General features: G+C 34.7%; 1 protein-coding gene across 1 annotated transcript in view; it reads right to left on the reverse strand.

The window, feature by feature from the left end:
• Positions 1-320: 320 nt before the first annotated feature.
• The window catches only part of STIM2 (stromal interaction molecule 2), a 172,035-nt gene continuing 158,206 nt past the window's right edge, over positions 321-14,149 (reverse strand). Inside the window, 4 exon segments of the mRNA XM_079154516.1 lie at positions 321-1,799; positions 1,802-1,835; positions 1,837-1,983; positions 5,967-6,240. Coding sequence (XP_079010642.1) covers positions 1,506-1,799; positions 1,802-1,835; positions 1,837-1,983; positions 5,967-6,240 — 749 coding nt within the window. The 3' untranslated portion in view covers positions 321-1,505.

A 14,149-nucleotide genomic window follows, 5' to 3' on the forward strand; every position in this document is an offset into this window, starting at 1 on the left:
AGCATTTCTTTGGAGCTAATCTCAAAGAAATTTCTTGCTCATCAATCAGCATTTTCATCTAAACAGCACTGGGTTAAACATTATGTATTTAGCCATGATTCTAAAAAACCACTCTAGCTTATACTTAGGAATTGCTCACCCAAACATCCTCATGGCATTAACCAGATCATTTATAACTGACTTTTTTAAGGTGTAATAAGCAGAAATCCAGATATTAACGTTCTTTGTTGCTGTATGTGACATTTCTCACAATAAAGCTAGTCTATAACAACTTACTAATTTAATGAACACCAAACTTTACAAATTAATACAACACAATCTAAATGCACCATAAATTTATATTTGTTAATCTTGATATTAGAACATTTAAACATTTCAAACTACATAAAAATATGACAAACAATATAAAATAGAAAGACATTTGTTGACAACTTACTTCCAAATATCACTATTTCTTATATTGCAATTAAGCAACAAGACAGCTTACAAAGCTCTCCAGAAAACAGATAATGTTTTTAGAGGAGTGTTATCAACAAAAATCAGCACAATCCCACACAATCATGTCTCCAATTTATTATCTTTTCCACAGTACAAATTTTTCACAAGCCATAAATCCTTTGTCGTTATTCAAAGTCTGTAAACAAGTGCGTGAACCTCCATATCCCCTACCTCGGTTTAAACTTGTGAATGTTTTAAGTCCTTCGATCAAGTTTCAACTCTTTTACTTGCATAAGGAATCAAGAGCCTTCTCTCTTTAAATTATTTATATTTTATCATACAGCCTGCAATGCAGTAAATCACAGTTGAAAGCCCTGGGGAAAACAAAACAACATGATCTTTACAGCAGGACTTGAAACTTTATAATAATAAATGCATTTAAAGAAGCGTCCCATAATAAAAGCATGGGTTTTCATTTCCAGAAATCAAGTCAATTAGAAACTCTAGTTTCTACTTAAAAACCCATTTTGATCTAAAAATGAAAACAGTCCCCTATCCATAGTCATTTTATAAACTCTATACAGTTTCACTTGCAGACTTTTTTTCCAGTCTGGAAAAGAGTAGTGCAATTAGTTTTATGTCTTTTAAGTTATTTAGTCCATGATGTAAATAGCTCTGTGGAAAGATAAGAAGATGCTCTGGTAAACAAGAAATTTTTGCAAGCCCATGCTGGCTTACTAGTCCATTAAAGCTTGTAAGTCCATAGTGGCTTCCAACAAAATGTTGTGTACACATCACTAACAACAAAGCAGAAATAAATAGGCAGAAATGACTGTAAACTGTCTCATCTCTTAAGATTTTTCAGTAATAACTGACTTGACAAATTGATTATATAGTCACTTAAATAAGCAGACAGTAGACAGTTGCCCTTAAGGACATTCCACTATGGCATCCTGTCTGGAAAGCCCCAATGGAGTTACATTCCTAAAATTAAAACAAAAAACAGGGAGTGAGGGTAGGAGACGTTTACAGATGCCACTGGATAGAATTCCATCAAGTCAGCCAGGTCACTTGGATTTCTTCTTAAAAAGGCTTTTGATTTTTGATGGCTTTTTGCTTTTCTCTCCGTTATGACACAGGTCATGGGGGATGCTGCTTATCCTGGTAACATTTGGGGCTTCCTGAACTGGTTTACTGTCGTTGCCAGCTGAAGAACAAGATGTGTGGCGAGGTTTGGGCACTGGGATGCCACTAGAAAGCTGGTTCATGCTACAGGATTTCTCCAAGATGCCATTGTATACTTTGCTTGCAGGACTGAAGATCATACTCTTGGTTTCTGTTAGACCTACACAGTCGGGAGAGAGCCCCGAGAAAGATCTGCAGTTATGGGTGAATCCTCTGGAGGAATCCTCTAAGGAGAGCTCATCTCTTGATATCTTTCGAGGAGACAATGTTTGGTATATCTCGAGGCTTGAAGGAGGAGACTGTTTCCTTCCAATGGAAGAGTTTAAGGAGTCACACTCAGAAGCGGTGTCTGGCACTTCCCTGAATGAGATGGGGGTAAAAAGTTTTAATGAGTATGTTATTCAGAGTCCCAGCAGACATTCTAACCAAAATGACTTTCACTGATTATCTCTTGAAATTTCATAGGAGAAATGCTACAATTCTACATACATTTCTACAAAATTAGAAAATTACAACTTTAAATAACATAGCTTATTGGAACTCAGGTGTTACTTTTGTTTTTCACATAAAGTTCAATAATGAAATCTAAGAAACATCATAACTTAAGCTACACCTTTTTCAATTGTCAGAGAAATGAAAATGTTAGAATTTTATGTATTTTTTAACCTTTTAAAGTTTCTTTTTTTCAGTACTTTTCTTTCTGAACCACAGAATTGGTACGGTATATATGAAAAGATGGAATTTTAGTCACTGCTTTAGTCTCTGTACTTATTTTTTAGTCATTAACTTGATGAAATAATAGCTTCATAAGGAGGTAAAGGAATATACTATACAAAAATGTAAAATCTACCAAGCTTTAAAAAGGGGACAAGGAGTTGAGGGGTGGCAAAGTGGTATAGATAGGAGGTGAAAGGCAACTATATAAAGCTCTTTTTTAAAAGCAAATATCCAATAAATTCTCAAAGAATAATTCCTTTGTGAATGTCTCCCCAACCTTTCTCCAGAGTGGAAAAAGAAATGGAAAACTAAAATTTATAACACAGCAACCATCATGCAGTAAATGCCATTAGTCATTCCTTCAAATTCACTGCTCCTTACTAGCCCCTCTGCTGTTATCCATCTTCCAAAACCATCATGAACTCACCTAAATTATTACAACAGTTTCCTAATTGGTCTCTGCTTCCATGCTTGTATTCCCTCTGTCACTTCTTTACAAATCATTAGAGTGGTTTTTTAAAAAACTCAATCAGCACATTATTCACTTGTTCAAGGCTTTCCTATGCTTTCTCTCTCAGAGTAAAATTCAAAAGTCTTGCCAAAGCCTACAAGTCCCTGTATATCTATCCCCTTGGTTCTTTCCAGCCCCATGTCCTGCTTCTACCTCATTCCACAACGGCCTCCTCCTTGTTCTTCCAATGTGCCCAACTTCCTCCTTGTTCTTCCAATGTGCCCAACTTGGGATGTTTCCACAGCTTTGTCCTTGTTTCCTCTGCCTGGTATCATCTATCTCCATATGGCTTACTTCTCCAAGTCACAGGGGTCACTACTCTCCCCAGAGATGTCTCCCCTAGGTACCTTATGTGAAGCAGACTTCTTTTTTCTTTTACATATCTTTACCAGCCTGCCAGGTACCAGTAACAGATATAGTACAGTTTATAGTCAGTATCCCCAGAAGAAAGAAAACGTAAGGAGGGGCAGTCTTCTTAACTTCCGTAATCTCTGAACTGGAATAGTGGCCAGCTCACAAAAATAAATACAAATATGTTGAATGAATGAAAAAACAGATGAATGGATGGATGAACAGAATGAGATCTTGACAAACAGGAACCATGTGTGTCTTATTTACTTTTGGAATGCACTGAGCCCAGTGTGAATACTGTTTACTCCATGAAAAAGAAGCTTACAAAATGAAAGGCAGAGTCTGGGTGAAAAGAACTGGTCATAGAAATAAAGCAAGACAAGGACAGGATAGAAAGGCAAGAACACGTATGATTATAATCTACAGCTGGAGTAGGGCAGGGCCATCTCACTTGCTTTGGCAACTTCAGTTATTAACCAGTGCATTGCACATAGCAAGGGATAAATTCATATTTATAGAATGAATGAATGAACAATCTCTATCCTTGGATAGTCTATGATTACTATCACTTTTCATATATTATTTACATTCATTTACTGTGGCATTTACCTTTGACAAGTATTTTCTGTTAATACCATTTTAGATATATATTAGATTACTAAATTTATTTGTAAATTATGTCCATTTACTTTATTCCTACGTGGATGGAAAGATTACCTTTACTATAAGCTCCCAGAAGGTATAAAATTCCCTGGGCTAATAAAGACTTAACTAAGGGTTTCATATAATACATCTACATGGGCTGCATGATTTTCAAGTGCCATGTACAATTTGATAATGAGTAGTACCTACAGAAAGCATGAGGCAGTTCAGATATGAAGAAAGGACTATATTCAGAAATCAAACATTAGTAGGCACATTTCTATGAAGCACCTTTTTGGAGTGAATGTCCATTAATTGAACAAGATAACTCACTATTCCCTGAAGCTATTCAGCTTCCAAAGTCAAAAGCTGATTTATTTACAATTTTATAAATTTATTTTTTCTGTTTTGTGTGCAAGATTCTAATCTAGGTTAAAAACATTCCAAAAACTAGACAATGTGTGAAAAGAATACTGATCTGAATTAGGACACCTGGATTTCCACACTGGTTCTGCCTTTAAAACTGTACAACCTTGGGTAAATCACCTAGTTTCTCTAGGTCTCAATTTTTCTATGTTAAAGGAGGAAAATTTGATTACTTTCTAAAGTTACTTTTCATTCCAATATTTGAATTCCAAAATAAATAATGATCTAATGTACTGCTTCTCTCACATAGTCAGATTTAAGAGTGTAGGTATAGTATAGCCTAAAATTTGCATATTTTCTTTGGATGTTGAACTCAGTCATGTGTACAATTTAAGTTTTTTTTTAACAGTTTTATTTTTTTGGCAATATTGAGAATCAAACCTAGGTCTCATGCATGTTAGGCAAGCACTTTACCACCATGACCCAGCCCCCATTTATGTTATTTTTCTATTTATTTTTCCCCAGAATGAAATATAGTTAAAATTCATTTAAATATAGCACATGTATGAGAAGATAATGTAAGGTGAGGTTTAAAAGAGAACATATGTGCATAATATACAGAACATAAAAGATCAGCAAATATTAAATATTACTATTATTTTATAAGGATTCTGGTGATTCAATAGTTGAGAGACTAAAAAATAAAGAGGAAGAAATGTTTTCTGGATTCAAATTCTTCTTATATTTATGAGCTAGCTGTGAATTTTTCACTTACTCTCTAAAATGAGGACTGAACATTTTCATCAATGTGAGAAATTCTACTTGACAATGTAGCTCCAGAGTTTTCCTACTAATTTTCAGAAGCCACATAAAACCAGTTCAGTCAGTACAAACATCCTGCTGGAGACTATAGTTACACTGTAAAGATAACCAAAAAGCTAAAAGCGAAGTGCTAACCAAGCAAAGTTTCACTGAACCCTCCACACTCAATGGGGATACAAAACCTGAATTATTTCTTTAGGAATAAATTGCAGTGGTCAAATATCTACCTATATCTCTGCAGTAGGTAATTCTGAAATGGCTTCCAAATTTCCAGCCCCTGATGTACACACACCTTCTCCTACTTATTCAATCAAACACAAACGTAAAAGCGGCAATGAAGGGATTTTATAGATAAAATTAAGGCCTCAAACTAGCTGCTCTTAATATAGAGATTACTATCTAAGTAAGTAAGTTTGAGTCTAGAGATCAGAGATGGAGTAAGTCAGAGATTCAGAAGAGAATAGTTTACAGAAAGGAAATCACTGTTATTGACTTTGAAGATGGAAATTACATGTCAAAGAACGGAGGGCAACCTTTAGGACCTGAGAGCAGCCCCACTTCACCATCCACTGGTCTTGGCCCCTTGCTGAAACCAGAACAGAAACAGGACCTCAGTCCTATAATCTCAAGGAACTGAACTCTGCCACAAGCACAGAAGCTTTGAAGGGGACCCTGAACTTCAAATGAGAATGCAGTCCAGCCAATGGTTGGTTATAGCTTTGTGGGACCCCAAACAGAAAATGCAGTCATACCAGGCTTGTACTTCTGATTGACAGAACTGAGTGTGCACAGATGGGTGCTGTTTGAAACCACAGAACCAAGTGTATGGTAACTTGTTATGCAGCAGCACAAAAAGAATGCACCACTCCCCACCCCCAATCCTCCCTCTCCCACCCAAAGGCACCATGTGCTGCAATCTACTCCTTGTCAATACCATTGCTTTTCAGCAGTGAAGTAAATGGCCTCCTCTTCCTCTTCATTCCGATAGAGCGCAGGGCAACTTGACACTGAGAGGATATCTGGATCAGGGGAAGGCAACGAGTGCTGGGTGTGCTGGGGCTGGTGGGAATGCCGAGGGTGAGAGGTGAGGGCCGCATGTGGAGGAAGCTGAGCCCGCTGAGACTGTGGCGAGGAGGGCACGATGCTGCGACGAGAGCGACACAAACTACTGCTTCTGGCTAATGACCCAGCAGGTTTAGCCATGGTCCCTGAAGAAGAGATAAACAAGGGCACTCTTAAGGTCCAATCTCTCTTTATGGTCCCTACAAATACACAAGAGAACTGACGCCTCTGATGTATCACTATTTAATCTTTCTTTATTGAAGTAAGTAATTAGATCATCATTACCATTCTCTACCACCTGTATTAGTAAAGTTAAAAAAACAGGGCTAAAAATTAAACAGAAGTGAATATAAACATATGAGGTTGTAATGTAACTCTTATGATTTCAATTCTCCTTTGTAGTATTAGGCCAGATCTGTCCCTCCAGGTTCAGTCCTCCTCCTGAACTTTAGAGAATCATCTCCATCTGCCTACTAGACACTTGGATATCCCACAGATGCCAAATGAATTCGACATCTTCCTCTCCAAACTCACTTCATCTTCTGTGTCCCATGTCCAGTAAATAACACTTCCAGTTTATATATGAACTATAAACTCAAACACTTTTGACTCTTCTTCCTTCATCATAACCCATGTCAAGTTAACTGTCAAGTGTCTAATTCTACCTCCTTGGCACCTCTCAGATCTGTCCCCTCCCCTACATTCCCAAGCTATGGACTATACTGGACTCTTCTATCAGACATCTAATTGATCTTTCCCCTCCTATGTTTTCTCCACACTACACCTGCATGATCACTCTAAAATGGAAAAGGAAAATGACATTCTACTGGGTAAAACCCTTAAAAACCAAACTCTTTAATATGGACTAGATTGCCCTATCTAACTAGCTTCTATTTTGAAATTAGCATCCCTCTCTTTTGTTATAGGAATCCTGGGATCAGTATATCTCTCTTGGCTCCTCAGGAGCATCATATTCTCTTTTGCTTCCAGGACTACTTTCTTCATTTCTCTCTTGTCCTCCCATTTCAGGTCTTTGCTTAAATGGCAGTTCCTCCAGCCCCTTCAAGTTTGAGATCAAGGTTTTTCCCCATAATGTTCCTTTGATAATACCATGGCATATTTCTCCATCCTATAACTCATCTCAGTGCATGGCTCTTATCTGTTCTCCACTAGACTGCAAATTGTAGGAAGACAATAATGGTGTTTTGTATGCAATGCTGTATCACAACACTAGCCCAGCACTAAGGAAAAGTGGATGCTTAATAAGTATTTAATGAATAAATAAATAAATGATACAAACAGAAATAATCAGAGAAATAACCTGATGGATTAAAAGAGAGAAAATAAGGTGAAATTAAAGAAAATATTTTGAATTTTCTACCACTTCCCTTAATACTGTACAAGGCTTTTTCCAAACACGCATGACATAACATGGAAATATTTACAATTTGACAAACATTAGCATTTTCTTTCACTTATTTATGACTCATAGATTTGAGCATGAGAGATCTTGCAAATCTTTAGTCCAATATTCACACTTTGCCAAAGAAACTATGTCTTGTGAAATAAAAATTGTGCTCAATGTTATACAGATAACCAAATTCTACAATTCTCAGCAGGTACTGCAGTAATTCCCAGCAATCACTGGTTATTTGAAATATGTGACAAAAGCAACACTCAGGACTGACAGGAAAGTTGAAGAGGTATCAGGCTCCATTGCTTGAAAATATGAGCACTATCCACAAATATGAAAAAGAAGTATTAAGAAGGAGTTAAGGCTAGGCATGGTAGTGCACGCCTGTAATGCCAGTGGCTCAGGAGGCTGAGGCAGGAGGATCACTAGTTCAAAGCCAGCCTCAGCAAAAGTGAGGTCTGCACAGGGCTGACGATAGTTGTATCATAAAATTTATGGAAAATTAAAAAGCGGTACACTTTGGCCTTGTAACAATGAAGACAGACATCCATTCACATCTATGATTTTGAAAATGTTTTTAAGGATTTTTGGGATTACCTAAGAAAAACAGCTGTTTAGTATGACCATATATTTACAAACTTCTTTGTGATGTGTTTCTTATGGCAGAGAGAAAAAACTGTTTTCAATAAGGAATTCCCTCATCCACAACCTAAAATAGTAAGTATATACTTTCTGGTTCTGCCATATGACAATCGAAGGTAATCTGACCACAATCTCTTGACCTCCCCAGTTTAAATACTTTGAAAAAATTCAATATGCTGGACAATGTAGCAATTGTTTTAAATGCATAGTTAAGCTTGTAAGCAATAAAAGCAAATTCTCAGATACCAAAACAAAGAGATTAATAGGTCTGTGAGTGATGCTACAATTGCTGGAAGGTTATCAGTCTCATTAATCCAAGGACTTAGGGTGTAACATGGGGATTTAAAATTGGACTGAGGTCCACATAAGGTAAAGAATTAAAAGCTGTAAGTGAGCACCTAATATGGCTACCTTCTTGTTAGGGAAAAAAACAAACAAACAAAAAACGTTACCAATGAATAAGGAAAATTTTTTCACTGTACCACCTCTAGATATAGGGATTTTAAGGGTTCTATGAGAAATTTAATACTCTGGATCTGTATATGTCCTATGAGCTTGGAGTAAAAGTTAACACTACCAGAGGATCTGTGAAATCTGAACCCAAAATGGTTAAGCTAATGTAAAAATTGACAAAGATTTGGTGATATTCTTGTAACTACTGCCAGAGGCAAAGAAAATCATCTTGAGAAGCACTTCAACCTCTCACAAAGTATTTTATGGGGAAAAAATACAAGTCTTATAAATAGCTCAGTAAAAAAATTATACAATGGGATAAAGAAGGCAGTTCACTATGCAAAAAGCTGTAATAATTAATCGAGAACAACACATAACAGGATTATCAAATGAAGCCTAAAAAAATAAGATTTTAAAATCAAACTATAAAATAATAAATTTTAATATGAAACAAGAATCAAGCATAAAAAAAGAACTAATGAATGAAGAACTAATAGAAATGAAAAACACGATCGTTGGAATTAAAATTGCAAACATAGGTTAAACAAATTCAACAAACCTGAAGAAACAATTAGTAATCTAGAAGACAGATCTAAGGAAACTTCTCTGAATGCAGCATGGCTAGATAAAGACTTTAAAAAGATAGGTTAAGAGATATGGAAAATAAAGTAAGATCCAACATGTAATAGGCTAATATTATTTAATATTTCTATGTAGCTAAGACTCTAGGAGTGACTAAAGATAAGAAAAAATTATTCAAAGAGATAATGCCTAATAATTTTTTCAGAAGTGACAAAAGACATGTATCTTCACACTCAAGAAGCATATCAAACATTAGCAAAAAAAAAGAAAACTTAAAAAAAAATCTGCACCTGATTATCTTATAGTGAAACCACAAAACAGCAAAGACAATGAAGCATTTTTCAAGCAGTCAGAGAAAAGTAAAAAAGTACCTAAAAAAGAGCAGCTTGACTGACTACAAACTTTTCAACCACTACCAATGACAACTTCAAGATACTCTGGTGAATATACAAACTTATTCCAGAATTTGCTATCTAGTCAAACTATTACTCTCACAAGGCATTTGCTGGCAAAGACTAAAGAGTATTCATTACTCCATGTTGATCAACTAAAGAACTTTTGCTAAGGAACATGTTTTCAAAAAGGGGGGGAAATAAAAAGCAAAATGTAATGATTAACAGGGAAATAAATACACACACATATGTATATATCTAAACAATGACTGAAGCAACAACCAAACAGTAACTGTGTTGAAAGGACATTCCACACAAAACAAAATACTACATAATATGAACATATAAGGTGAGAAGAGGAGTTTATACAAAATTGAAAGCACTTGAAGAGTCTTAATTCTTCAGGATAACAGAGAAGCTGAAAAGAGGTGTGAAAAGCAAAAACCATAAGACAAGATTTCTGAGATACAACCAAAACACATCTAATACCAAGTCACAAAGCAAATCTCAGGAAATACCAAAACATAAAGGTCACACAGGCATCATTCTGTAGCCACGTTGGCAACTAGGAATCAATAAACAAAGATATTTTATTAAAAAAAAAAAAAAACTAACAAAACACATGTATATTTAGAAACCAAAACATATACTTTCATATGATTCCTATTTCAAGGAAGGGTCACCTCAGAAATTAGAAACCTTTTAAACTTAGATGATAATCAAATTATACATATCACAATTTGTGGATGTGGCTAACAGGAGTCTTAAAATCATGTGTTAAGGGAAAAAAGAATGAAAAATTCATGAGCTAAGGTATATAAATATTAAAATGAACAAACCCCAAGAAAGAAAGAAAAGTTGAGAGTAGAAAAAAATGGAGAATAGCAAGAAAAACAACAGTTTTTTCAGGAGTAGAAGAATGCAATCAAATAAACTGCCAGATTAATCAATAATGCTTCTGGGTACCACAAATAAGTTTATAAGGAACAAAAAGATTTATAGATATAATTGACATTTTAAAAATCATAAAATACTATGAACAACTTTTTGCTAACAGATTTTAAAACTTAGATTAAACCAGACAATATTCTAGAAACATATAACTTAACATCTATACTTTTAACAAGTAAAGAACTTTCATCGGTAGTTTAAAATACGGTCTTTTCCCCATCCCCATCAAAATAAGTGACACCAAGTTCAATTTGTAGGAAACTTCTTTAAACCTTTCAAAGAACAAATAATCTGCATCTTATACTGTTATATAGAACAAAATTTCATAACATTAATTGGGTGGTTATTCTAGGGCAGGGCTGTTCTAAGTGTTTTTACAAGTACAGCTTCATTTAAAGAATACTTCCCACAAGGTTACACCATTAAAATGTGGGGAAATAGGGATCTAAACCCAAGAGGTCTTGTTCCAGAGTTAAAATTCTTAACCACATTACTATCTACCTCTGTAAGGGTATATGAGAGTAGAATAGAAGAAATGGAGTATTCCCTGACTTATTTTATGATGTTGGTATAACCTTGATTCCAAAATCAAACAAAGACAGCATTGGGAAGGAAAATTTGGGGCTAATACAATGTATGATTAAGGATGCAAAAACTCTATATAAAATAATATACCAAACCAAATTCAACTTTTTAATAAACATAATATATTAAAAGCTGGAGGCAGCTTAATAATGGCATGTACAAGGCTCTGGATTCAATCCTCAGCACTGCAAAATAATAAACAAAAAGAAAAAACACTGAAACAACTACACTTTCACTAACATTTAATGTAAATTATTTAAATGAATTAAAATTCAACAGAATAAATGAATAGTGATAACCTCAAATTATGCAGAAAAATAATTTGTTAAATTTTAACACCCACTGATTTAGAAGAAAAAAGGGCATTCTAAGCAAAATAGGAACAGATTAATTTCCTTAACTTAAAAAGTAATCAATCAAAAACAGAGCAAAAAAATCATGCAACCTGAAATATTACAAACATCCTCTTTACAATCAACAGCATTTCTTCATCAGCAACAAGCAATTCAACATCATTTTTAAAAGAAAGGTATTATATATAACTACAAAAAAACCCATAAGGTTCTTAGAAATTAATCTTTTTAAAAAGAACATGCAAAACCAGTACAGAGAAAATAAATTACTAATTTTATTTAGAGATATAAAAGACCTCAGTGGAGTTTGTTAGTGGTAATTCTTTAAAAAATAAAAGATTTCAAAGAAATTCCCCCTAACCACACCCCCAAAAAATCCCCAGTAGGACTTTTCATGGAATTTCATAAGGGAATCTTAAAATTTATAAGGATAATTGGTCAAGAGGAGGAATTCTGAATCTGAACAATGCAGGAAGATACAGTCTTATTATATATGAACATGTACTAAAAAGCTACAGCAACCTAGAGTGGAGCAATGGGCCCAAACAGAGCTAGGAGCATTCCTGTATCTATAGAGAGAAGGGGCCTTAAACAAGTCAGCAGGAATGACTAATTAGGGAACGACTGTTTAGCCCCACATCACAGAGAGATCTGAGAAATAGGAAAAAAAACTATTCTCCATTCTCCTACTCACACAGAGCTAACTATTGATATTTTTTCACATATAATTAAACAGACAATATTAATGTGCTAAAACTTTTTTACTTTGCACTTAACATATCACAGGCTGGTATCCTTGTTATTATTTCAAACATTAAATATACATATCCATGGGTTAAAAATTAAAATAACTGCTGAGGAGGTGTGTATAAATGAAGCAGCTTCATCCTACCCTTGACTCTACCCATATGGTTAACAGCTTCCCATTTTATCAGGTCCAGAAATTTTGCTTTTATTACTAAGCAGAATGTAGTACCATGGAGCTGCCTCTGGGTGGAAGCAGAGTTCTCAACTGTAAGCTGTAATATCAGTTATTTCTTAGATACAATAAATTTGATCACAGCATTTCTAAAATATCATATTGAATTCCAAACAAACTCTTGTACTTTTTTCACAGTCAAAAATTTCAAATTTCTTTGTTTACTGCAATTTAAAACTTGGACCAATTAATCACATTTAGTGTTTTTTTTTGTTTGTTTGTTTTTTTTTAATGGATGGATGTCTATTTTGCACCCCCAAACCCCCACAATAAAGACTGTTTTCTAAAAAGTCAAAAGGAAAAAACTCATTAATTTGGGGAATGTATCTTCAAGCACGACTCTGAGTAATTACAGATTTTAAGGAGAAATTGCAACTTAAAACAGTTATAGTAAACAAACACATGTATTTATGAATCATGTTGTATTTGACAAGCTTAAGGGCACATAATTCAAACAAACACAATTCAAACTGCAGAGCTAGCTTGGATCTAGATGTATCTTTGTAGTCACCACTACTTCCCAGTGTGGGGCAAGTGAAATGAATGAGCTCACACATTTCCAGTGTTTGCTGCACTTATCATCTGCCCACTCCTCCCACCTGGCTTTAAGTGTTAGCTGTCTCACTGTTCTAGCTTTACAGGTGAGCCTTAAAACCAGAGGAATGACAAAGCACACAGTTACTAACTGAGAATTAATTTGCAAATTAATGGCTTTATTTCATAAAACTTTTATAAAATTAGAACCAAATCTAAATCTCAACTTCAGGAAAGCTGTAACAGTTGGATAGAAAAATTCATACCAAAAAACACTCATACCATTGATTGATTTCAAAAACTAAAATTTTCCATGTAAGTCTTCAATCAATCAATAGCTAAATTCTGTCCTCCATTCTTCAGAACCTTGCTCTGTCTACACTGTTTTTTATTTTTTAAAGGTCACAAATACTGGAAAAGTGGACTAGGCAGGCAAAAAAAAAAAAAAAAAAAAGAGAGAGAGAGAGAGAGAAGGTTTTTCAAATGAAGACACAAATATACATTCAGAACATCTGGAAAAAAATTAAATTGAAATTAAATTTCACCTTCCAACTGACTGAAATGTATTTTCACAATGCAAACACTTTCAAAGCAGAGAGCACATCTAAGCAATAGAATGAAAACTTCACATGCAAAAAAGCAATCTTTGGAAAGAGTTCCAGTTTATAGCAATAAAAAATTAAAACCGTTTTCTAAACGGCTTGATTTTCCTAAAAGGCAAATAGAATCAGTACTTCATGAGTAATGTAGAGCAGGGCAATAATACTCTATCAATAAAGGGACAGAACTTAAAAAACAAAATACAATGCTAAAAACCACAATTATTGAGAATGGTAGCTCCATTTAAAATAAATCAAAGACTGACTCAAAATTCACAGTTGGTTAGTTACAGAGCTAGGATTGAAGCTCAGGTTTTCAAGATCTTCCCCTAACTTATATTTCTAATAGTTTAAGCTGCCATTTGAAAGGAAATTTCTCCTCAAAAAAAAGCACTTCATTCAGACAATGGTTTAGCATTTATATTGTGCTGTCTTTACTGTCAATGTTTTTAATGTGACCCCCTCATTTCAATTTAATCATAAGCAATGTTTTAAAAACAAAGTCCTAGCTGGGTACAGTGGTACATGCCTGTGATTCCAACATCTCAGAAAGCTGAGGCAAGAGGATCAA

This window comes from Sciurus vulgaris (assembly GCF_902686455.1).
Source record: "Sciurus vulgaris genome assembly, chromosome: 9".
NCBI classification, from domain to species: domain Eukaryota; kingdom Metazoa; phylum Chordata; class Mammalia; order Rodentia; family Sciuridae; genus Sciurus; species Sciurus vulgaris.